The 27,037-nt window shown below is 35.4% G+C and overlaps 1 protein-coding gene across 1 annotated transcript; it reads right to left on the bottom strand.

The window, feature by feature from the left end:
* Positions 1 to 4,861: 4,861 nt before the first annotated feature.
* SYPL1 (synaptophysin like 1) lies at positions 4,862 to 26,993 on the bottom strand. The gene is made up of 6 exons (XM_072965210.1): positions 26,886 to 26,993; positions 26,555 to 26,626; positions 12,581 to 12,702; positions 11,108 to 11,315; positions 6,866 to 7,051; positions 4,862 to 5,106 (listed from the first exon to the last, which is right to left on the bottom strand). Exons 1-6 carry the CDS (start codon positions 26,934 to 26,936, stop codon positions 4,972 to 4,974), a joined length of 774 nt encoding a protein of 257 aa, XP_072821311.1. The 5' UTR covers positions 26,937 to 26,993; the 3' UTR covers positions 4,862 to 4,971.
* Between the last annotated feature and the right edge of the window lie 44 nt (positions 26,994 to 27,037).

Genomic DNA, 27,037 nt, shown 5'->3' on the forward strand with positions numbered 1-27,037 from the left:
ACCAGCAGTGAATGTATAAACCATATGTGGTAAATTCACACAATGGAATAACACTCAGCTATAAAAAGGAATGAGCCACTGATATATGCAACATGGACCTCAAAATAATTACGCTGAGTGAAAGAAGTCCAACAAGAATACTTATTAGATGAATCCTTTTACATACAACACAGGAAAATGCAAATTAAGTGACAAAGATCACTGGTTGCTGGGAAACATGTGGGATGGATGGGTGAGAGGGATTACCAAGGGGCATGACAAAATTTTGGAGGGTGAATGACAGTAGGTTCATTATCTTGATGTGGTGACAGTTTTATATATACATATATACTTATTAAATTGTCTACTTTAGATGTTTATTATATGTCAATTATATCTGTATAAAACTGTTTTTAAAAACATAACCAGCGAGGGGAGGGTATAGCTCAGTGGTAGAGTGTGTGCTTAGCATGCACAATGTCCTGGGTTCAATCCCTAGGACCTCCACTAGAAAAATAAATCAATCTAATTACCTTCCCCTCCAAAAAAAAATCCCCCCTGCAAAAGTTTAAAAAACTTACTTAAAAAAAAAAAGTAACCAGCTATATTTTTCAAATTTGACTAGCAAGCAAGGCTTCACTTGTAATTATTATTCTTATATAAGCAAAATCCAAACTATAACAGTAAGAAATAGACTCTGTATGACATTATAAAATACATAATAGTATTGTCTTATTTTGATCAGTTTAATTTAGTTGATAAGTATCTTCCATTTATTTACCTGTTCTACAGCATAAGAATTGTAGATATTGATCAAATTTTACATAATACTAGAATGACCAATTTACAGTGTGTGTAAACGTATGGTTTATTGTACTGAAACAAAATTGCAGCTATCAAATTTTCAAATACGTATATATTTTCTATTTTTCATAGATTTCAATAAGTATAATGTAACTATAATTAGAGAAAGATAATAGGAGAAAAAAGGTTTACTCTAATTTCCAAATACAATGAAGAAACAAAACTATCATTGTCTGCAGATGATATAATTATCCACATAAAAAGTAGGGGAATCTACAAATTTTAAAATTACCAAGAGATTTAAGATTGCCTTGTATAAAATCAATAATAAAATTCAGCAGAAGTCCTGTACACCAACAATAAAAGTTACAATTTAGAATATAACGTAAGTGCTGTTATATACAATAGTACCAAAGGCTACAAGACACAAATGTAAATTTAATCTTTACACAGAAAATTACAACCTTATTGGATATAAAAGACATACATGCATAGATATATTCTTCATAAATACAAAGCCTCAGTATTATAAATATGACAACTCCCAAATTGATCTATAAATTCAATGCAATTTTCAGCTGAAACCCCACATGTTTTTAGGAACTTGACTAGCAGATCCTAAAATGTATACACAAGGGTATAGGGCTCAAGAAGACAAGATAACTGTGAATAACAGTAATGATGGTGCTCCAGCCATTATCCTCTCAGATGGTAATTCTGATTGTAAAGGTACATATAATTAAAGAGTGACAAGGCTAGATATGGTATGGTATAGAACATAAGAAATAGCCACAAATAGTATGGAAACAATATATGACAGAGGGGACTAAAAGATGAACTTTTAAATAAAGGGTACTATGAAAATTAGGAACATTTCAATGAGTATTGAATATTATAAAAATTAAGATCCCTACCTCAAACTATATGTATAAATATACTGCCAGTGGCTTCAAGATCTAGAAATGAAAAACAAAACATATTCAGAAGAAAATAGGGGTGATTATCTTTATGATGTTGAGAAGGACTTCTGAAGACACAAAAGGCACAGAGAGTTAAATCATAGTATTAAGATAAACTTTTGTATGACAAAATCACAAAGTGAAAATACAAGCCATGGTGAGGAAGAAGACATCTGCAATCTATGTGGATGTCAAAGGATTGGTATCCAGAATAAAGAGCACCTCCAATCAATAGGAAAAAGATAAACAGCAGAAAAACTGGCAAAGGATATGAATGGGCAACCTAAGTGGCCAATAAACACAGAAAAAGATCACCAACCTCAACAGCAATCTAAGAAATAACAAAGTTAAAAACTTCAAAGACACTACCTCAAACCCATTAGATTGGCAATAGTCCAGTAACATCAAGTATTGGCTAGAATACAGGGCAACAGGGACTCTTACATATAGTGGGTGGGAGACTAAACTGATAAAAGCACCTTAGTGAAAAATTCTGTAAGACCTAAGTTACAACTGAAAATGTGAATCTCTCACATTCCAACAGTTCTACTTCTAGTGATATGTCCTAGAGAAACTTTCACATGTTTCACAAAAATACTTGTTTCAGTGCTAATTGTAATAGTGAAAAGTGAGAAAAAATCTACTTCAGTAAGGAAAAGGTTGTATTTGTAATGTTTTATTTCCTTAAAAAGACAAAACAAAATCTGACCCAAATATAACAAAATGTTAATATCTGTTCTTTAGTGGTGGAAACTTGGTTATATGTTATCTCTTATACATATCTATCTTAAATACTACATAATTAAAATTTTAAAATTAAGTGTGAAAAAAGTACTTAACAAGCAATATTGCCCTTAACATTCACAGCAGGTTAAAAATTAAGTATCTTTATCCAAGTGACTCCAATTCACAAAAACATCAGTAATAATATCACTTATGTAAAATTTTTTCCAACCTATCACCTAACAAGTCAAAGCTTTCGTGCTTCTGTCCTGGAAATTATCCTATAAATCGCTTACTACTGAAATGTTGACTCAAAATCAGAGAGCGAAAAGGCAACAGAATGCACTCCTTCCTAGATCTACTGTAATCTCAAATTAACTTTTAATGTCAATAACTTTACATACATTTAACACCAACAGAAAAATAAATACCAAAACATCCAGGACTCTGAGGAATATAAAGGGAGACCCATATATCCTGAAGCTTATCCTGCCTCTGCCCAAGACCACCACCCTTCCCCCTCCAGCCCCATGGACTCAGGTTAAGAATCTCTGTTAGACGCTATCAGAAGATAGTACTCATACGCAACATTTATAAAGTACCTACTATACGTTAAACAGTGTTCTAAGGACTTCACATTTTTTACCTCACTTCATCGTCATAAACTCTTTGAGGTCAGCATTCTTATTCTCATTTTTCAGATAAGCAAACTGAGGCATACAGAGGGTAAGCAATTTGCCTTAAGTTAACTAGCTAGTAAGTGGTGAAACTAAAACTCAAATTCAGGCAGTTGGCTCCAAAGCATGCACTTTTTTTTCCCCCCTAAACAGAGATACTGGGGATTGAACCTAGGACCTCACACATGCTAAGCACATGCTTTACCACTGAGCTATACCCACCTCACTGAACATACACTCTTAATAAAGAATCTTTGCTGCTAATTGGGCAGTCAATTAAAAAAGATTTAAATAAAACTTAACCTGAAAGTTACAAATAATCATTTTAAAAAATGAGATTGAAAGAAAAAAGGATAGAACCAGAGTCTCGAAAGCATTTTTTCTCTTTCATTCCTTACCAAACATAAAAAAACAAAATACAAAAAAATTTGTGATATTCTATTTTCTGCTTTGGGAATCAATTCTACTTTCATTGAGCATGCCATTAAGATGAAGTTTTCTTTGTAATATAACAATCAGTGCACTCTTTCTTTTAATTTCTTTATTAAGGTGGTTGCATAAAAGATATACATTCTCATATTGACAAATCTTGTCATGAACAAAAGCAACAAAAATAAGGCAACAGTAAGATGTGCTTCACATATAAACAATCATGTGGTAATAGGAAATCAGCCCTGCACAACAAAAAGATTAGGAAGCAAAATGTGAATAAGCCCTACATTCAGAATATACCCTATTGTGTGTGCAAAGACAGTGCATGCATAATATAGCTCACTTAGGTTCCTTGTTTATGACGCATAATTCCTTATTTATCCATTTGTGAAATAAGAATAAACATTAAGAAACATGAAATAATCGCACTCATTTTCACAATATCAATGCCAAACTCAAAATAGCAACTTCATTGAATCTAAATGTTAAATGTTTCCAAAGTAAAAGGCAATCTTAATTTTTTTAACCCTATGAATGGAGACTCCAAAAAAAAAAGGTAGATTATTTTACTCTACTCGCCTGGAGCTAGATCTCAGCCTGTACTGAAGTAGTGTGAGCAACAAAGGAGAGCAAACAAATCTCACCAAGAGTAATGCCCGTACATATCAAAATATCTAGTTGAACCATGTTCTACTTATATAGCAAATCTATTAAATAACCAGCATAATGGAAGCTTACACCTAATGCAAGAGAATTACTAAATTAACTATACATCTATTAGAAATTTCTAAACTCCACTCCCAAAACAATTTTAGTACACCTATCAAGTACTGTAGCTCATTCAGAAAAACAAATAAAACATACATGCAGTCTTTGTAATTAAAAATTTTTTGTAACATATAAACAATGTTCAGATATAAACTGTGAACTAAATGTTTTTTCTAAATATGATTTATGTAATCAAGGCTTTCCTAAACAAAAAGAGGTCTTAGGAATATGATCTGTACAAACTTACAGTAGTGTATATTCCAATAGAGATTTTCCTCCTATTATGATATGACAATATAACTCTTTTCTGAGTGAAGATATATGTTAAGGCTTAAGGTGTAAACACTTTGGAAGGCAAACAACTTATTGAAGAAATCACTATTCATTAAGAAGTGTGTGTATCATCTCATAATAGGCCCTGAATTTTCAAATTCACATGTAAGAATACATTTACATCTTAAATTTTTAGGAAAGACACAGGCTTTATGTAAAAAAGCAGCAAAATTTAAAACCCATCAATTTATTGAAAAAAGCCATTACTTTTATTAGAAATGAAAAATGCTTCTCAAGAGGTTGGCAACAGGTCATAGTATAGATATCTATTTTATACAGTGTACTTCTCCCTTCAATTACATTACAGATGGAGGAGAAACAACTCCTTGGCTATGGGAAGTAGAAGTATTTGATGGACTGTGTAAGCTGGTCTCCTTGTATACAAACCATGCATTTCCTCCCCAAAGTATCATGTTCAGAAAGCCAAAGATCTAAGAAAGAGAAAAATAAACAAGAAAATCTAGTATCTTTTTAAAATTTCATACCTATCTTAGTTTTCCTATAAGTAGTTAATATTTCCAGGCAATATACCCATTGTTTCATATAAAGTTTAAACTGTATATAAAATGGAATAAAAAAGGGAAGACTTCACATTTCAATGCCAGATTTGGATATATAATGACTTATTCCCAATGGAAACTAAATCTGTACCATATAAAATCATGACTAATAAATCTTATTTTTGCACGCTCATTACTACCAAAAAAATGGCATTAAATTTGAGGAAAGTAACTAAAATCTTCCTTTTATTACTTTGTACTTAGACTTCAGTGCTTCCAGGTGAAGAGGAACAGCAGGAGTCCACGATTCCTTCTTTGGGGAGGGCTTTCACTTTTCTCCCACTCGAATGGTTATAAATGTCCCCTGTGTATCTTCTCCCGTTTCCCCACTTTATCCCCCAACTACCATCTCCCTTCCTCCCACAGCTGCAACCAGAGGAGAAAAGGAGCCACAGAAGAACTTTACCTCACATCCTGCATTAGTCAACCTAAAAAAAATTCGTCTTCCTAGGTGTAAATCTGACAAGATGAAAAGCCTCAGAGATGAATAAACTGAAGCTCCCGTATTTTCACAGTTTTTTTTAAATAAATATAAGAATAACAGCGACTTAGGAGGTAAGAATGAGATTAAAAAGCTTGAGAGTACTATCACATTACTGATGGCCAACAGCTTTCTTTTTGTACATTTGGCCATAAAAACAACATTTCTGAAACTGTCCATCTCAGATCACTGTCAATATATATGCATAAAAACACTTAAATTACAAAGTTATAAAACAGAAGTTTGGCCAAATTGCTTTATAGGGAAAGACTAAATTTATCCATTGGAAAAACATTTTCTTTTAAAGACATGAGACCTCCTGAAACATAATACCCTCAGTATATTAATAATACATTCAATAATTCATATATTAGTATATAATAGTACTTTAGAAAAAAATCAGACAAAATACTACTTAAATTTATATAGACAAAATTTTTAAGATTATTTAAGAAACTATAAAAGTATTACTTCCACAGAGCCAGAGCGAATCAGATTAGAGGAGGGGCTCTAATGTCAGATGTGGTTCAAACCCTGGCTTTGCCAATTCACTAGCTGTGTCATCTTGGGTGATTTAACATATGAGCTATACTTTTTCCCAGTTGTAAAATGAAGATAGTAATACCACTTCCCACATTCCTCTTAGGATTGTTGGATAACTTAAATAAGTTATGAGTGTAATGACCTTAGCACAAGTCTTAATAAATATTAGTGACTATCGGTAGTGCCTTTCAGGTCAGTCTTGCCTAGTCAATGTTAATGAAAAGAAAGACTCAACCATGATCTTGCTCAAACCTATCCACAAGTAAAAATTTTCGTCACAAAATTTTCTTTGCTGTTATAAAGGTAAAGACTATAATATAACTGGGATTCTGATAAGCTTGATAAAAATAAAACCAATATACTCATCCAGAGATTTATTAAAAACCATTGTTTTCTTAAACTACCAGTAAGGATTTTCTAGTAAGTAAAATAAAGTATTTTATAAACACTGCATATGGGGCGGGGAAGGTGTAGCTCAGTGGTAGAGTGCATGCTTGGCATGCACTAAGTCCTGGGTTCAATCCCCAGGACCTTCATTTAAATACATAAAAACCTAATTACCTCCCCTTCCCCATCCCCCAAAACCAAAAAACACAGCATACATACCACAGATACATTTAGGGATCCCATACTAGTCACAGAGCCAAAATGACACGTCACTCCATTATTACAAGGCCCAAGTTCCTGGACAATATTGTGACCGGTAGCTATTTTAATATCTGTAAGAGCTTTAGCCCAGGCCGAAGTGCTCACCAACCACAAAAAAGTGGCAATAAGAGTAACAACAAAGTCCTAAAGCAAAAATAAGTATGAGTTAATAATGAACAGTTAAAGATACTATATTTTAAATCCATGTTGAAGGAACCGAGGTCACACTTGAAACACATGGCACAAAGAAATGGACTTCATGACATTCTATAAAAAACAGCCACAGTCAACATCGTAAACACTGTTGTTTACTATTACTAGCCCAGTGCTGAACTGTAGTAGTAAACATGACTGTCATCGCCTTAGGAATCTAAGATTTTCACATGAGAAATCCAAGTTTTACACAGCCCACACCACAATGTTACCTGGGCCACCCCCTCCCAGGATCATATATTAGACTGTTACCACCAATAACTGTATCCTTCCGTAATCTGTTTTAATCACACCCTCCCCAATGGCACCTCTTTTTCTAGCTCACTCCTTTTGGTACCCCAAACTCAAAAATCCCTTTGACCCCACTGAGACCTACAATCTGATCTTCATTTCCTTCTATAGTCTAAGGTCCTTCATTATAATCCCTTGCATATACTCCCAGCCCCCTTACCCTTCTCCTACTTTCCCATACTGCTCTGGCAAAACTCTAACTTTAGTTAAATCTAATTCTCTGTGATATGAATAATGAAATAGTGAAAAGCACACATCAAGGATGACTTGTCTCTTTTTAAACTTATGACCACAAAATTTTAAGAATGTTCATTATATTAAGAAAAGAATAAAACAAAAAACTTTTTCAAGACACCCTGTTACGACCAGTTTTCTACTGAAGTCTTTGTTACTTACTACATTTCCTAGAAGAGAACTGAAGTTTTTAATATTTTGGATCGTTTCTTATTGAATATTAGATGAAGAAAGAAAAAAATTATTCACCTTAAATCTATTCTTCTGGGGAACTGTCTATTCTGCTGGTAGAATTTTGTCAACTAGTATTGGCTACAAAGATCTAAATAACACTTTTTTAAAGTATGCGTTTGTATAATATAAAGTATAAGCCCCACTTTGTTTGGTCTTCCTTTAATTAACAACCAAAGTGGAAATATGTAAAATTTTTATCTCTTACTGTTATGTATTCTATGTTCAAGACTGAGTTCTTACATATCTGCAGCAAAAAAATCTCTCCAAGCTCAGAAATGGGTTTTGGAGGTTATCACAGAAGTGTTTTGTTTTTAAAATAAATCCGCTTAGTTTTTAATTACGTTTGCCAATAAGCTTTTAATCATTTACATCAACTAAACACCAGCAACCACTTATGAGATACAAGAACTGTGCTTATATATATCTTGTCCACCTGGTCAAGATGGCATCGTATAAATGACTTGTGTTAGAGAACCAAAACAATGACTAATTTTACAAATATGGTAATACAGTGTATTTACACTTTGCATTTGACTTCTCCACTGCTACTGGTCCTTTAAAAGAAAAAAAAAGGAGATCAAAGAGAAAAGAACAGAGACATTACAGTTTAATTTTTTTTGCCCTGTAGGAATACTCCCTTTTTTGCTGCTGAACTCTGCTGTACTTTATGCTACATTTTCTAAACACTTGTTAGAAATATAGTGCCTTTTGGAGAACTGATAATTAGTATGAAATTATCACAAGCTAAACAAGTTCTCTCTGGGTAAAGTTCATAGCTTTGACCTGCAGATTTCAAATCCTCTTAATTTTTAGGTTTTTTCTTTCTAAATTTCTAATTAAAAAACACACTTTTTTCCCTGATTATGCTCTTTAAGTCCATTTTGTTGATAGCTTTAAGGCATGACATTCTTTTATTTCAAAAGAAGGCACTCTTCTGAAAATGATGCATGAAGTAATCTTAGGGTGAGGGGAGATGGGAGAAATGTGAACTTCTGAAGACTCTCTGACTCAGGACTCTAGTTCTATGCGGACGGTACCACGTGGAGTTCTGCAATGCACAAACTGCAGCTGCCTATGGCAGCTCTAGTCCTACCAATAAGTTAGGATGTGATTCTTAACAGATCTTTAGGATTTTGGGTACCCTATCTTTGTTCGGTTTTGTTTTATGATAGTGCTGATTTTCCACATGGCCTAGAATCACCTACTACTTAATACAAAAAAGTGATACATTTACTTAAAAAGGGAACTAAAATTGATTTTAAAATGTCACAATTGAAATGCTCCTAGAATTACCTAAAAGAATTGTTAACACTGCTAAAAGAGCATATCCCCATTAACAAATAGCATTAAAAAATTAATGTCATATTTGGCTATAGCTGATATTTAGGTATCCCCAAAACTTTTTTATATTTATATGATTAAATTAAAAATAGAATTCAAAATTCAATTTAAAGGCTGGACTTTGGCAGGCAAAAAGCATCCATTATATATTGTACCAACAACAAAAAAAACACTTAAGGAACTCATTCTAGATTATTTCTTTATATGACTACTAATTGATCACTTTGAGGTGGAAAATTACTTTTGATTTTCTGAATGATACAACTAAATCAGTTTTATAGTTTTATTAGACAGAAAAACCCTCTACAAAAATAGATTTGAATGCTGCTTTAAAAAGTCTCATATTTTTCTCAAGCTTACTTTAAAAATATGAGAATTAAAAGGCTCATTGCTAGATTTAACCTAAAAATTTGTTGGGAATGACAAAATTGCAAGAAATGTCTTCATTTAGAATATAAACTATAAAGAATTTTAATAAAATATAAATATATTATCTATGTAATCACCACAGTTCCTTTTTAAAGAAGACTTGAAAAGTCTACAGAAGTTATAGATTCCTAATACATAATTTCTACTGATTAATCACTGCAAATTAAAATAGTCAATGTCTATCTTTCTGAAAGGCATGTAACAACCAAGACATATTTTATGAAAATGTCAGGTTTGAGAATTTCTTAATACATGAAATGAAATATATAAGAATGATAAAAGATTGTTTTATTACTTACTTACCATATGCATTCTTACAATCCAGGCAGCAAAAATTAAAGATAAATAAGGAAATAAATAAAACCTGTTATCTTATTTAATAATTTGGCCTTCCCTTTAAAGCAACTTCACAAATATAGTAAGCAGACACCAGTGGTCACTGTTTTCTCAAGATATAAATGACCAGTATCAGGAAAACACCTCTATTGTCCCTTCAAATCAGCAACACTAATACTGGCTTTGTAGTTATTCTTTTGTTGTAAAGGTCCAATTTAAAATCACAGTTTATCTTTCAATTTGCCACTTATAATCCAGGGCAGAGTTTACTAACTAAATCTCAGAGATTATTTTCATTTCTAGCTCAGTAGACTCTGAAGCCAAGAAAGGACTTCAATTCAAATCCTTTGTTGCCATCTCAAAGATTCAAAATTAGCTCAAGAATATCACCAATGATGAATTCTATAATTTTTAAAGAATTACCTGAGTCAGATTTTAAACTAAAGCATTTAAGAATATAGACCAGGAGTCAGCAAATTTTTCCTGAAAGGGCCTGAAACATTATTTTTGATCTTTGTCACAACTACTTAGCTCTGTCACTACAGCATGAAAGCAACCATAAACAGTATGTAAATAATCAGGTATGGCTCTGTTCCAAAAAAACACCTTTATTTAAACAAAACAGAACAATACCATGAGCCAGATTTGGCCTGTTGACCCTAGTTTGCTGATTCCTGATTAAGATGACCTTGCAAAGGCATAAAGGGGGTCTTCTCTGAGAAAAGAGAAAAAAGGTAAGAAATAAGAACATAGATACGAGATGACTAACATGGCCAGCAATTCTCAAATTAAAGGCATTAATTTCTACTTAATTTCTCTGCTACTTGCAATCTAATATGCTCTATCATATGTCTGAGTTCTTTCTAGGTTAAAACAGTTAGAAACAAACAAACCTCTGTAACTCTAGGGAGTACAGACAAAGTGCTGCAAACAGGATAAAAGAACTGGGCTAAATAGGACAAGGACAAGCTCAACTTCATGGAATACACAGGTCAAAATATGCTGAAACTGGTTTATGCCAAAAATCTTTTTCTGGTGTAAGAAAATCCATATTTAAACGCAAATACAATGTATAGTTATCTTACATGAATTATTTTTGTAGAAAACAATGTGATTACTTACAGCCATGGGAAGTTTTCGACTATCACGATACAGATTCATGTAACCAATATAGAGCAGAAGAGCAGCAATGCAGTACAGGAAGACAAAGACGGCAAAAGTAACGTAGAATTGTGCAGAAGAAGAGTAATCTCCGATAAGGACATGCCTTTTCCAGTCTACATTACACACATTTACACCTTGAGGTGTCTGAAATGATGCTTCATTCAACCTATTTAAAAAAAAGACTTAAATAAATGTATGAATTACATGGATTCTCCCAACAGAGACAGAAATACATAGGTAAAATGACATTTCAAAAAATAGTCCCCAGATACACTAAAAACATTTTCCTTTTGGGAAAAAAAGGAAAATTCACATATTTGTCAATTAAAATTTTCATAAGAAAGATACATAAATTAGAAATTGTACCTGGTAATTGGTTTATGACAGATTGAATACAGACAGAATTATATACTTTCACACACACATACTATCTTCCTGTAATAAAAACTTAGTAAGATTAAGAGTGCTGTTACAAAATGGTTTACAATTTGAGACATGATATTCCATTCTAGGAGCCAGAGTCTATGTGAGTAACACCAGGAGAGTCAATTAAAATGATTCACATTTTAACTCTGGATTAATTAACTGCTAACCATACAATGTTTTTAATTTTCCCTATCCATAAATCACAAAGGCACTTACCACTAAAAATGCTGTAACAGTTCCTTATACAGGAACTTCGTAAGAGAAGGATCAGGAGATGGAGAGACAATGGTTGATTACAAAGCACTTACTATGTGACATACCTTTAATGTAAGATTTTATTTAATCATCAAAACAACCTTAAAAGGTTTAAATTTACTGGACAGAAAAATTGAGTGCTAGAGAGGTCAGGTAAGCAGTTGTAAGCAGAAGAAGATTCACCCCTTGGCTTCCATACAGGACATATTCAATAAACTTTTCAATGAATACTTAAGTCAAACAGAAGAACTCACAAAGAAAATATTCATTTTAGTTTAAGAGTCAGAAAATAAAGTTTTATGCTAGCGAAAGAAACATAGGAACTCTTCACTTTATATAAATACATGTCTTAAAGCTTATAATGCACATTATTTAATAATTGCAAACATGTGAAATTTGGATTTTTCGTAAGTTGTATTTGCTCCTGCAACATGACTTCTCAAACTAAGGTAACAGAGCAGTCTTTGTCTTGTTTTGAAATATCCAATCCACTGTGAGATGACAAAATAGAAGTGTCAAGGCAATGCCGTATAAAAGTTCCTAAATGCTTACTGTTATTTTCTGTATTTATTTCATCACAGACCAGGAAAATAGTTTGCAGACAGGCACTAGTCCACGTACCACACTTTCAGTAGCAAAGATCACTAACTACAAATGAGCATGCAATTAAAAACTTTTTCCCCACCAAGATCAGTAAGTTGTTGGAAGTTAAAAGAGTTGTTAAACCATAAGAACAAACAAATAACTCACCTGAATGGATAACCAAAAGTAGCTGTAACTGTTTTATTGTCAGTACTTGAAGGACAAGTCACCTGAATTTCTGTTTTGCCCTTAAAACCTCCGCAGGTGGCAAAAGAAAAGATAGAAGCAATCTTAAAAAAAAAAAAAAAGAGAGAGAGAAAAAAAAGGAAGCATTACTGTACCCAAAACGTAGGTCACTAAAATCTTATATATACTGATTATTAAAAATTGGCTCACTAACATTCTGAGAATTCTTAATTACAAGTTAAGATGGTGAAAAACATTTAAAAACTTATTTGCAACTCTTAACAAATGTGATTTTATTCTCCCTTGAGTATAACATAGAAATTAGTATCCCAGCCCATGTAACAATTCATTTGCTCATACTCCAGTAACTAAATACTAGTGTGAAATTCAGAGGAAGTCTTATTTACTAGTATCAAAATGAAAACAGGGTGAATTGGAGGTATTTTATTTGGAACCAGAGGGTAAATAAAGCCAAGAGATTGCAAGCAAAGAGTTATTATTTCATGAGTTTATAAGGTCTCATGTGTGAGTATTTCCAGATCTCAAAAAAGTAGTTGGAAACTTGTTTTTCTAATCATACATATGCTTAAAAAACATAATGACGCTCTCTCAAATGCTACTCATACAGGAAAAAAACTGAAAGCATCCTAAATATTGACAGGGAATCAAATAAACTGTAATTCATTCACACAAGAGATCATTATACAGTTGTTAAAATGTTGGGGGAAATCTAATGATAGAGAAAAAGGTTCTTTACATATAGTTTAAACAATGTATTGTTCATGAGTCTACATCTACGCATACACACACAACAAAAACCAGAAAGGTTATGCATCAAAATTCTAACAGTGGTAACGTCACCTCTGAAGAGATGATAAAAGGTAATTCCTTTTTCTATGTTTATCTTCTAAATTTCTACAAAACAAACAAACAAAAAACAGATACAGTGTAGTGACCAAGAGCTCAATCCTTCAGCAAATGCTGATGGCTCTATTTAAAAAATACATCTGGAATGTGATCACTTTTTATCACCACCATCACATCCAGATCTAAACTACCATTTGCTCTTGCCTGAATTACATGCTAACAGCCTTCTAAACTGATCCTCCTGCTTCTGTCCCTACTCCTGCTTCAGTCTACTATCCACACATCAGTCAGGGTCATCTTTTAAAAATATAAGGCAGAAAACTTTATTCTCTGCTCAAAACTGTCTAATGGCTTCTGAGTTTTCTCCAAATAAAAATCAATGACCTTATTAGAGGCTAGGCCTTTCCCTAACTACACTAAGTTAAATTAACAGTGCCCCACCCCCTACACTACCTATTCTCTTTATTTATACTACTCTATTTCTCCTCCATTGTAAGTATCAGTGCCTGACAGTACTTAATTATTTGTCCACTGTAAACTCAATGTAAACTCAAAGGGCTCAGGGTCTTTGTTTTGCTCAAGGTCACATATGTCTAGCAAGTAGGTAAAATCCAGTGTGGGTCTAAAAATCATAGCCTCTACTGTTGAATTCTGATATAATGCATCCCATGGATTACTGCAGGGCTTTGAATCGGGCCATAATCAGGATCACAGCTACCCAGGGATTTTTTTTTTCCATGAAGAAGAGATATACGAAAAGTAATCTGGTTATAGATACGAAGAGTCTGATACAATGTCCAACACATAGTTTGGAATCTTCAATTAAGAGTTCATAAAGAAAGAGGAATGGTTACTCTCCCAGCATAAATGTGCATGAATGCAGAGTGAAAGCAGAAGGCTAGGAAAGGAGTCTTGGACATACACTCACATTTAGGATTAGAAAAATGAAACAGGATATACAAATTGAACCAATGAAACACATTAAAGAGGCCAGAAAGAGACTTGTGGGTAAAGACAAATTATACCTAACAGAGCTGGCCACTGTAGGTCACTAAGGAAAGGAGAGTGGTGGTTTTTAAAGATGTCCACAAACTCTTTGATACTCCTCCTCTTATGGGTTAAGATTAATTTTTCTCCCCTTAAGTGTGGACTGGACATAGTGACTTGATCCTAGTGAAGAGAATATATATGGAAGGAATGGGATGTCCTTTCTGGGATTAGGTAATAAAGAGACTACAACTTCTTTCTTCCTTTCTCACTCTCTTGAATCACCAGCTCTGAGGGAAGCCATCTGCCATCTTCAGAGGATACTAAGGCAACTTACAGGCTCATGTGGTGAGGAAACAAGGACTAGCAGCAACCCTGTGAGGGACCTTGAAAGTATATCACCTGAGGCTTGCCAACAGCCATGTGAGTGAACTGGAGAGGGGCTTGAGATGACTGCAACCCAAGCCAATAGCTTGAATGCAACCTCAAAGGAGACGCTGAGCTGAACTACTCAGCTAAGCCACTCCCAGATTCCTGACCCACAGAAACTGAGATAATAAAATGTCTGTAGCTTTAAGTGCTAAGCTTAGGGTAACTTGTTATATTGAAATCGATAACTAATACAAGGAAGGATTGTTCAATAAACGGTCCAGATGGACTAAAGACTTAAATGTGAAAAGTGAGTCTTTAAAAAACTTTAAAGACAATATAAAAGATGATTTGTGATCATAGAGAAGGGAAGAATTTCTTATAAGTAAAAAACAGAAACAAAAACAAAAACCCAGCTTAACCATAAAAGATTACTAAATTCAACTATAGGAAAAGGTTTTTTTTAATCAAAAATCAACTTTTGAATGTAAAAGAAGCTATAAACTAGGAGAAAGTATTTGCAATAATGTCACAAAGGACTACTATCTACTAGTATATAGACCTAAGAGAGACTCTTGCTCATTTATTTACACTATAAGACATGCACAAGAAAGTTCACAGAGACATTGTTTATGATACCAAAATATGTGGAGGGGAGAAGCAACAGGAAAATGGATAAAATACAGCAGTATACAGTACTTACAATGGGAAGTTAAATAGCAATAAAGATGTACAAACTATAGCTACCCATGTCAACATGGATGAATTGTAGAAACCAATGCTGAGTGAAAATAAAGTTGTGTAAGACTGCACAGGGTATGATGCCATTCTTTTAAAAGCTCTGTTTACTTGTCTACATCACTCCTGCCACTACCTTTGTTCAGGTCCTCACCATTTTTCCCTGGGACTAACCCAACAGATTCTTCCTTTTCACTTCTGAACTCATTCTCAAGACCATTTTTCTTTTATACTGTGAGCTCTGGAGCTGCAGTGTCCAGTAAGGTGCCACAAGCCACACACGGCACTTTAAAAATGGCTAGTCTCAACTGAGATGGCTGTAAGTGTAAAATATACAGTGGATTATGAAGATTTAGTATGAAAAAAATGCAAAATAGCTCATCAATAATATGTTACTGTTGGCTTGCATTTGTAGTTTGCACTGTGTTTCTATTAGAGCAATTTAGGTCATATCACACTGATCTGAAATAAAAATCTGGTCATGTTACTCCTCTGTTTAAAGGGCTATCATCAATGGCTTTCCAGATCTAAATTTAAGAAAACAAATTTTTTTCTAAGCCCAAACTTCTTAACTTAGCACAAGTGGCAGGGCTGAGGTAGCCTCAACTTTATCTTTCTAGATTTATGTACCCTATACTCCCTGCCAGGTCTTGTATGATTGTTACATGTGCTATTTACTGTTCCTGAAAACATACCATGTATTTATGTCTTAGATGTATATTTTTATTCTGCCAGGATTTTCCCCTTCTGCCCCCAACCCAGTTCTCTAACAAGCTCATCCTTTAAGGCCCTGCCCAATTCCTTGCAGTAGAACTATTGTGTCCTGGGCTGCCATAGACTTGAGTTCATTACCTCTATTATAGGTATTTTTCTTATGTATCTTGCCTTACTAAAAAAAATCCAAGAAAACAAAAACAATAAAAACCAGTTTCCCACTTCATACAAAAACTAGTAAATAAAGAGCATACTGTACTACAGCTTACCGCTTTTAAGACTACTGCCTTTGCCTCTCCCTTGGCAGACTGCTGTATCTTTGCATTTGCTCTTATTTAGGATTTTCAGTGCCTACCCAGCAAAAGGCCTGACACACACCAAATGCTCACTAAATAACTGCTTAATTAAAGGAAAAAATTAATTTCCAATCATCTAAAAATAAAACCATATTTTGAGCCTTATGTAACCATCATTTCAAGCTTGTCTTTTTGTTATGAGGATAAATAAATATCACGTTTGCCATTCTGGTCTTTATCTTATAGGGAAAAAGGGACAAGGTATAGACTTTTTACTTAATGAAGTACAGTCTGAGGTTAAACCATCCAACCATCTCACCTCTCACTATATTCTACTGCTATTTCGATTTAGATTAGAAGTTATATACCGGCAGCCCCTGGTGAAACTCAGCCCACAGATATATTTGTGTTCTTCCCAGTATTCATGAAAAATGTGCATTTGTTGTCAAAATTTTGATATCAGTATGCTGCACAAAAAATTTGGATTTCCTGCTTTTCCTGCGTGCATGTGGGGAAACTAAAGATATGGCAACATCAGACTCATATTCCCATAAAGCAACAATCACATGGAATTAAGTGACAGATGCCACTTTTACGGTATGTGTTTTCCAGACTACTGCTGCTCTATTGTCTCAACAACCCTCAGGATGCGTGTTCGTTACCAGTAATCAATGAATTTATGCTACCATTTTTCTCCCCAACAGCTTGTTTCACTCATTTAATTTATGAGGGGTTCTTATGAGCACTTCAGTTTGTACTCCTAGTCTAAAATGAGGCGTACTGGTATGCCGATTTATATTTCCTTTCCACTTGTGAAATGCACCCCCCCACCTCTAACCCATAAAGAATGACTCAAACTGCTGACATGAACTTCCATCCGTACAGTAACTATTGAGAATCCAGGGACAGGATGACAACAAACTTCTCTTCAGGTCAAAAGGGTTCCATTTTCAATATGGGAGCCTCAAGTTCCATTTAGCTCTCTGCCCAGCGGGCCCATAATAGAGACACAAAAGATCTGTCACTAAGTTAGAGATTTATAATTCTGAACTTAGTATTATAGCCTGGTTCTCTAAAACATTACTTTCTAAAATAGACTTAAGTACTCAATTAACTGGTGTACAAATAGAAAACACATCATATCTACTTTTAGACTTAAAAACTTTATTAAAATGAATATACCACTGAAACCCATACAGGTGTATGTCAGTCACATGCTGGTACTGTACGTTGTGTATCCTGAAGGTAAGGGAGTCAAGTAACATGGAAGGACAGACAGTGATACCTTCAGCTATTCTTTCACTTTTAGAGTTCATATATTACAATGTGAGTGTGCCTCGCTAAGTGAGTTTATGGAATTATCTAGTTTTAACCAAATCAACCTTCACACAATGAACCAGTGGCTTAAAAATGTATTCACAGAAACTAAATGATAATATAAAAACTCATGTCCAAAGGAGAAAACAGAAGCATTAACACCCTATAGGAATTATATTCATTGGCCACATTACAGGCTGAAAAAGGATTCTACTTAATCAGATCATAAGATAGCAAAAAAAAAAAAACAGTATTAGACAAATATCTGAAATAATGATTTAAAAAATTTGAAATATGAATGAAATTTACCTTGAGTGTATATAATATGCCTTAAAATACTGACATAGTAAAATATGCAACTAAGTTATAACAGATGCACACTGGGGCTTTGTGCATAAAATCTCACACTAATAGAATCAGCCCGAGTACCAGTCCTAGCTCCTCTTCCCAAACCTGCTCAGCTCACAGAGGTTCCACTGGGGAACATTGCTACTCATCTAATTTACATGTTTCTAGTTGTACGGTCCTCACTGCTATATGATTTCATGATTAATCTGATGTCATCTATTTAAATTAATTTCTGTCCCAGGCTTAGCTGAGGAAATGAGACAACTGAAACCTTGCAGAAATAGATCTAAAAGTACAGTGTGTATGAGTGCTTATGTGCAAAATCAAATGCATGCTAAATCAAATGATCATTCAGTTCTTAAAATGAACTATCATAGCATGTTTGCCTTTACAATCAGTCAGATTAGATGCCTAAAGCCAAGGTATTTGATTTTTGAGTCAAAGTCTGATGCATTTACTAAAGATAATCATTTAAAAAACATTGTTATTGATATTGATATTTCAGTTTATTCCCACTGTGCACTGAGCAGTGAAGTCAAAGTGCTTCAATTTTAGTCTATTATCTCCCTCTGCTTGTAAAGTACAATCGTAGAAAGTTCCAAATAGCCTGCTAGTACAGTTCAATAACCTTTAAGAATTTGGATCATGAAAAGTAAACTTGAGTTCCTTCTCCTAGCTGGAAGTTTTTTTGCTAACTCTTAATTTTTATATGTTGAAAATATCTTTATCACCTTTATTCTTTTTTTTAAATAATTTTTTTTAGAATTCTTTTTTTTTTTTGGTGAAGGATGGTAATTTTATGGTTGTTTCTATGGGTCCCTCTTAAACCTCTACCCACAAACACCATATTGTACAAGGGGACCCCCGAACTACCAACATAGGAGAGTATTCAAGTTATCACAAATCTAGGCCTTTAAGCAAGCAGGCTGATTAAGGTCTTAGTAAGGGGTGTATTTCTCCCCCTCTACATCTTTAAGTACTCTGCTCCATAGAAGCCATAAATCTAGACAACAGGTTGAAGCTTTTGCCCAGATTTATTTCTCACATCCAGGAACAGTCCTCCCACCCATATTTTCATTCCATTATGGATCCCCAATGATGTTTATCCTGTATTAGAAAAGTAATTCTCAATGTGTGGTCTGTGGACCCCTGGGAGCACCCAAGACTCTTTCAGTGAGTCCATGAGGTCAAAAACATTTTCACAATATTATTAAAATATTATTTGCTTTTTACACTGTGCTGACATTTGCACTGATCTGAAAAAAAGCACTGGTGGGTAAGAATCAGCAAAAGCATCAAACTGTTATTTTATTGCCATGAATCTGCAGTTCAAAAAAAAAAAAGAAAAGCCCGTTTTACCTAAGAATGTCTTTGATGAAGAAGAAAAATTATTATTTTTATTAAATCCTGACCCTTGAGTCCTTTTAATATTGTGTGTATGATGAAACAGGATGTGGAAATACTTCTACTGTATACCAAAATACAATGGTTGCCTCCAGGGAAAGCATTTAAACAACTAAGTTGTATGCTAAAATAGTCATTTCTTTTGTTGAACACCATTTTTGCTTGAAAGAATAAGTAACAGACAAAATATAGTTACCCAAACTTGGATATTCATCAGATCTTTTTCTTAAAAACAAATAAAATGAGTCTTTTACTTCAAGGAAAACAGCAGCGTTTGTTGCCACTGATGCAATCAAGGTTTAAAGTGATTAACAATTGTTGCGTTTAAATGTTTTAAAATGTCTCAGCTTAACAGGTGACTGGATAAAGACGATGTGGTATATTTATACAATGGAATACTACTCAGCCATAAAAACCGACAATATAATGCCATTTGCAGCAACATGGATGTTCCTAGAGAATGTCATTCTAAGTGAAGTAAGCCAGAAAGAGAAAGAAAAATACCATATGAGATCGCTCATATGTCGAATCTAAAAAACAAAAACAAAAACAAACAAACAAACAAAAACAAAGCATAAATACAGGACAGAAATAGACTCATGGACAGAGAATATAGACTTGTGGTTACCAGGGGGGTAGAGAGTGGGAAGGGATAGACTGGGATTTCAAAATTGTAGAATAGATAAACAAGATTACCCTGTATAGCACAGGGAAATATACACAACATGTTATGATAAATCACAGAGAAAAAAATGTGACAATGAGTGTGTATATGTCCATGAATGACTGAAAAATTGTGCTGAACACTGGAATTTGACACAACATTGTAAAATGATTATAAATCAATAAAAAATGTTAAAAAAAAATAGCAGGCTGGAAATGCAGAACACAGGAGAGTCAACCTGAAGACAGGTCAGTAGAAATTATTCAAATTATTTAAAATGATTGAAAAAGACGATCAAGTTGTCTAATATACGTGTATTTGGAGTCTGTCAAAAGAAGAAGGGGGAAAAGAATAGGGTGGAAAAAAATATCAAAGACCAGTGGTCCGGAAGTCCCCAAATTTGGTGAGATACATGAACCCACAGGTCCAAGAATCAAAAGAAAATCTACAGCAACAAGAAGGACCTACCGTATAGCACAGGGAACTATATTCATTTCTTGTAGTAACACACAATGGAAAGGAATATGAAAAGAAAACATGTATATATACGTATCTGTATAACTGAATCACTTTGCTGTACCCCTGAAACATACATTGTAAATCAACTACACTTCAATACAAAATAAAAATTAAAAAAAAATAGTGACTCGATACAAAAGTAAAAAAAAAAAAAGTCTCAGCTTAAATTTCTAGCATGGTAAATATCAGTACAACCCACACAAACAAAATCTCTTTGAGGTGCTCAATATTTAGGAGTATAAATGGGTTCTGAGACCAAAGTGTTTGAGAACCATTGCATTAGAGAATTGTTCTGTTATTTTTGTGTTTAATATTTTATCAGAGATTGTTATTTGTACATGTGAGGTGAGTGTATATGTAATATGTGTTTGTGCCTTCTAAAAGCACGGACAACATACATATGTTATTTATGAAAAAACCACCTAGTCTACCCCAAAGAATGCCTAAGGTAAATACTGAGAAAAGAAACAGAGCAAAGGCACAGGGGTGAGTCAATAAGGCTATTACAAGCTTTACAAATATAGGAGGTCCCACTAGGCACAAAATGTCACTTGATATCCTTTTTCCCTTTCCATAATAGGGGGGAAAAGTGAACACAAATGGCAGCGTTAAGAGAAAGGTAAGTTTTCTAAAAAGTAGTCTGTGTGACAGACTGATAACCTAAAAATGCAAAAATTAAGCAAATGGATGAAACAAACATCAGTCTACGTATACCCCATCCCCCACACTCAAAAAACAATTTGTATTTTCTGGGGTGCTCCTCTGTGTTATATTATAAACCACAAAATTAGAATAAAATATGGTACCTGTTTAGAAAAATCTTATAATCCACTTGGGATGACTAAACCTTAAGTATTTTATCTAAACTAGTACATATTTCTTTAAGTTTGTTATTTAAACAAATTGATAGATCTAATGCTCAAATGGTTATGGGTTTGCTTATTCATTGTTTTTCACATCAATTTTCCTGGATACAAATTCACCCCACAGTGACGTTTTTAAAGGTTCTTTTGAATTTGCTTGTTAGTTATAAGAATGAAATCAGAAAAAAAATTCAGATTTGATAAATGAATCAAGAAAACCCTACTTGTTTTTTAACTCCTAAGATCTTATTATAAATATGCATCTAACAATCAAGAAAAATATTACTTCGGTTACCTTATGCTTTTGTTTCTTAAGCTTGAAATTTTGGGTAATCTTTTCATTAATTTATTAAAAGACCAATTAGAAATACAAAGGTAAGTTACTGAAAAGACTAAGAACAGACTGCTTGTGTAGTAATCTAGACGTAGTAACCATAATCATGGGATACTGGGTAAAACAATTTCTCTAAGCCTTAGAAACACGGAGATAATAACAGTAACATGTAAAAAGTAGATAACAACCCCCAGAAAATTAAATGAGAAAATACAGGTAAAGCCCTAGCACATATATTGCACTCAAAAAATATCTCCTGTAATAATGAGACCAAATTTGACTAGCACAGACAAAAAATTCAGATGGTTATTAATTCTAAAATTTAATCTAATTAGTCCTTATATACTCCCAAACAGTACCTCTTCCACAATTTTGTGTGTGTGTAATTAGGAAAGCATATTACTTAGATTCTTTAAAGGCTAAACATTTGACCACTGTCCACCCTAAGTAGCAACAAAGTCCAAAACACAGAGTTCAATATTAAAACAAGATGATTTTAATGAAAAACTTTGACCTAAATAGTAGTAATAACTGACTACAAAATCAGAACCAAATTAAAGTTTACCAGAGAAATATGAAATTGAAAAAGCAACTTTGATAAAACTGATCTTTGCCCTCACTTCTGTGTTCAATTACTACACACGGGGCATCTATTCTTATGTACACTTTATCCTGTTACCTTGACAGGCTGCTAAAGGCAGGAAAACAGGCAGACAAACAAAAAGCCTACAATATATCATTTCTAAGGTTTAAAATACGTAATAGAGAACTCAGTCATCTTGAAGGATTAGAAGATATGTATGTCAGCCACATCGGACTCAAATTTTATCCACTGTCTGGTTCTAGTCTCCCTAGAAACACAGCATTTCAGTCCTGAAGAACCTACTAAGAATTGTTCAAGTACATTATCATCATTCAGATATTTACACACTAACTCAATCACCCCAACAGCCTTGTAAAGTATTGCTATTCCCAAATAAGTACAACGAAAATTCGAGTACTTATCACACAAAGAGAAGTAAGGCAATGTCACTGCCAGGCACTGTGACTAAGGGCCAGAAATAGACTAAAAAATTTTTTTAAAACACACACACACACAAATATACATGTGCATGTCTATGCAAAATAAAAAACATGGTGGCTGCAGTTTAGAAGCAAAGTAGAAATGCTGCAGCTTCAATGACTATTTTTATTCTGTCAAAAATAGTTACTGGGCACTTGCCTTCATGTCTATGAGGCCTTCAGATTCATAACGCCTTGAAAGTTACAGATTATCAGGTGATGTCTCAATCTAACATCTTCTAGAACCTTACTAAAGATAAGCTGATTTGGGGAATTATTCTTTTAGTTATATGGATAGTAAGCAGTCTTTATCTAGATTTAAGACTTGTTGGTAAACATTTATTGACTATTTTTAGAGGTAACCCCATACATCTGAATCAATACCTTATGAAACTTGAACAATTCATTCAAAACACATTTTAAAATTCCTACTATAGGCCTTTCTCCTCTGAACTTTATCATTCATCCACCTTCCGCCTGTTTTAACCTCCAACAATTCTATTCACAAGCCTCTTCTCTATGGTCCACACACACAGTCCTTCCCGTTTTTAAAATGAGTTATCACCCAGTCTCTCCTACCTTCACAGTCAAAAAGTGGTTTCTCATTGCCTTCACTTACTTACCATACAGCCTACTACTGGTTTCTAATTTTACTGAAACTGCTCTTAATAAAGCCACCAATAGCCTCTTGATTACCAAAACCAAGAGATGAATTTGACTCCTTACTTTACTTAATCTATTGCACCTGATATTGCTAAGTACTCTTTTCATGAAATATCTCTAATAGTGATGTCAAGAAGTTATTTCTCTCCATCTTCCTAATCATTCCTTTTTTCCTCTGTTGGCAGGTATGTGCTACATCTCCAGCCCATACTTACTTTTTAAAGTCTAGAACCATATATCTGCCTACAGGATACCTCCACTTACATGGTCTAAAGAGACCACAAACGTTAATACATCCAAAACCTTACTGACCTTCCACCAAAAGTTGCTTCTTTTCCGTAGTGATCTGTCTTGGACAGAGGTGCCACTACCAATCTAAGTCAGAAATATGGCAGTCATCTTAGAGCTCTCCCTTTTCTTTGTCCTCCAAATATAGTCTAATTTCTAAACCTCTCTTTTCTAGTCCCACTGCAATTAATTTTAGGCCCTCATAATTTCTCAAGTGACACATCTCTCTTCCTTCAATTATGACCTTTCCTTTCCAATCCATTTCCTACTGCTGACAAAATAAAAATTTCTAAAAGGCAAATCTAATTATATTATTCACTTGTTTATTCTGTACCCACATACACGCATTTTCCTAAGGAAAAGGCCCACATTATCAAAGGTTAACCCCAAAAGGTTAAGAACTATTGGCCCATAGGATAAACTCCAAACTATTCTGCAAGCCCTTTGAAACCTTTCAGAATCATCTCAAACCACACCCTCCCTCCTAGATATGTTCCAGTCAACCCCAATTACTTTAAGTTCTCAAACAGGGCTATGCTGCTTCACCTTGTCACACCACTGAACGTAAGATTCTCTTTGCTTCGAAAGCCACTCCCCAGCGATTCCCCAAGTGACCAAGTACTTACCCTTCAAGTGTTCTTTCATCTATGAAATCCTCTGTAGCACCTCCAGTCAACTGATTTCTCCTTCCTTTAACCTACTGCACTTTGCCTATATCTTTATTACAGTATTTGCAATATGGCATATTCATATTTGTTTCCATGTCTTTCTTTCTTAATAGGTCATAAGGAAAAGACCAAGTTTTATTCACATTTGTGTACTAGCGCTTAGCATAGCACTGGTATATAATATATAATCAAAGATTTGTTAAACATTCTCTACACCATTAACAATGAATAGTCTTTTCATAAAAGGTTCTCACCTGTGCAGTAAGTTGTTCAAGGGGGAAGCAATATTTCCTTAAGAAGCTTAAAAAGGATATTTTTCAAAATACATCAGATTTATGGTCACTAATGAACTTACTAGTGTTTTAAAATATTAAGGAAAAAAGTCGTCTACTTTTTAAAAAACTGACAAATAATAAGCACAAATATAAACTGCCTCTTCATTTAAATGTAATTTTAAATTAATTATAAACTATAATCCTCAATGAGATTAAACTAAAAGGTTTAATCTTAAACTTTGTATTTCATTAGCCCAGTTAAATGTGACTTTCCTCGTGCAACTTAAAATTTTTATATACTCAATAATTTTCTTTATATTTAAATATGGACCTAGCTTTACAGAACCCTAAATATATACATTTATGTCTTTAAAGTAAATATTTGTGTGAAGTTAGCACTATTTCAGTTTTCAGAAAATACCAAGTAAAACTTTGAGGGAAGGTAGGAAACTCTGGGTGAAGGTAGGACGTGACATTGACTACCCATTAGAGAATTTTAGGTTTTGTTTAAAAAAGATCCTCAGCAGGTTACTGAAAACAGAAAATCGTTAAGTTCTTACTCTTCGCCAATTTATCACTAAAATACGGGGGGTTGAGAGTTAAGGATGTAAATGTTGCTAGCTATAAAACAACATGCCTGCACACTGGACCGACGCCAGGCTCATATTAATACGGGCCTGAAAACCAGCACTGGAATACGTACTAGGTAGGCCACGAAATCTGAAGGCAGTATGCAGTGACGGGTGTATTCACTAACTCCTCTAAAGTGACTGATCATTACCAAGGTCGAAGTAATAAATCTCCTTTGATGTTAATGATTGAGAGTGTTCCCAGGAAAGGACTAAAAGCTGACTGCAGGTTGTTGCTGCTAAGTATCTAAAACAAATTTGATGGCGATTCCGAACTTGGGTTTAAGTGGACCGGACTAACAAAGCGTTTTGTTAAAAGCCCTTCTCCGCTACTCTCCCCATCCGCGCCCGCTTCCCTGACCCACAGTTTATCTTCATCCATTTTTAACTTGGAAGCAAATTAAGAACCGAGAGCTCGTCAAATCACTTCGAGAAGGCACACCAGCTTTCGACGGCTCGAGCGCGGCCTCAAGCCAGCCCCTCTGTGCACCGGGTGGCCCTTTCTACCCGAAGCGCAGAGGCAGCCCCGGCCGGGGCGCGACTCCAGCCCGACGGGTTTCGGTTAGACCGCAACAGGAAGTTTTCTCTTCCCTTGCGGAAAGCAGTAAAGCCAAAGAGAAATTCGAACTCCCACTCCCCGGGGGACACCCGGAGGTGAACTTCGGTGTTGGGGGGGGGGGGGGCGGCTCCGCCCGGGACCGAGGCAGCCGAGGGACTCGTGATTCGACGCGGACCGCGGCGTCCCCGCCCCGCGCGGGCCCAGGCCGCGGCCTCCCGTTCCCTCCCCTCGCGTCCAGTCCAGTCCCGTCCCGGGGGCGAAGGCGGCTTCTGGGCCCCCTCGCCTCCCAGCCGAGGGCGCCGGCGGGGCTGGAGTGGGAGCTGGAGCCGGAGCGGGAACGGGAGCGTGCGCGGGGGCGCGATTCCCGGCCTCGCGGTGCGGGCTGCACTCACCCACTCGAGGACCTTGATGAAGCCGAGCGGCTCCTTGAGCGGATTGAGGTTGAGCTGGAAGGAGGACATCCTCTGAGGGAAGGAGGGAAAGAGAGTCAGAACGGCGGGGCGGAGGAGGAGGGGGACCGACGAGAACAAGCAGCACGGCCGCGCAGAAAGGCAGGCGGGGCGGGCTCCTGAGGGCGGGCCTGGGAGGCCGCGGGGCGGGGCGGGGCGGGGCGGTGGCGGTTGAGCCGCTCGCCGAGGCGCTGGGGCGGAGACAGAGAGGGGCGGCCGCGGGAGGAGAGGGCGGGCAGGGGCAGGGAAGGGGAGGTGCCTTTCCGGGCCGCACCTGGCCGAGCCGACTGATCCGCTGACGAACCAAATAGATGTTGGACGCCATGCTGCGTGCGCCGCGCCCCCTTCCCTCCAGTCCAGCCCCCGGCGCTCGGGTGCCTCCTGCGCATGCGCGCGCGTGTCCCCCTCGCGCCTGCGTGGTGGTGG

This window comes from Vicugna pacos, chromosome 7 (assembly GCF_048564905.1).
Source record: "Vicugna pacos chromosome 7, VicPac4, whole genome shotgun sequence".
In the NCBI taxonomy this organism is placed as follows: Eukaryota; Metazoa; Chordata; class Mammalia; order Artiodactyla; family Camelidae; genus Vicugna; species Vicugna pacos.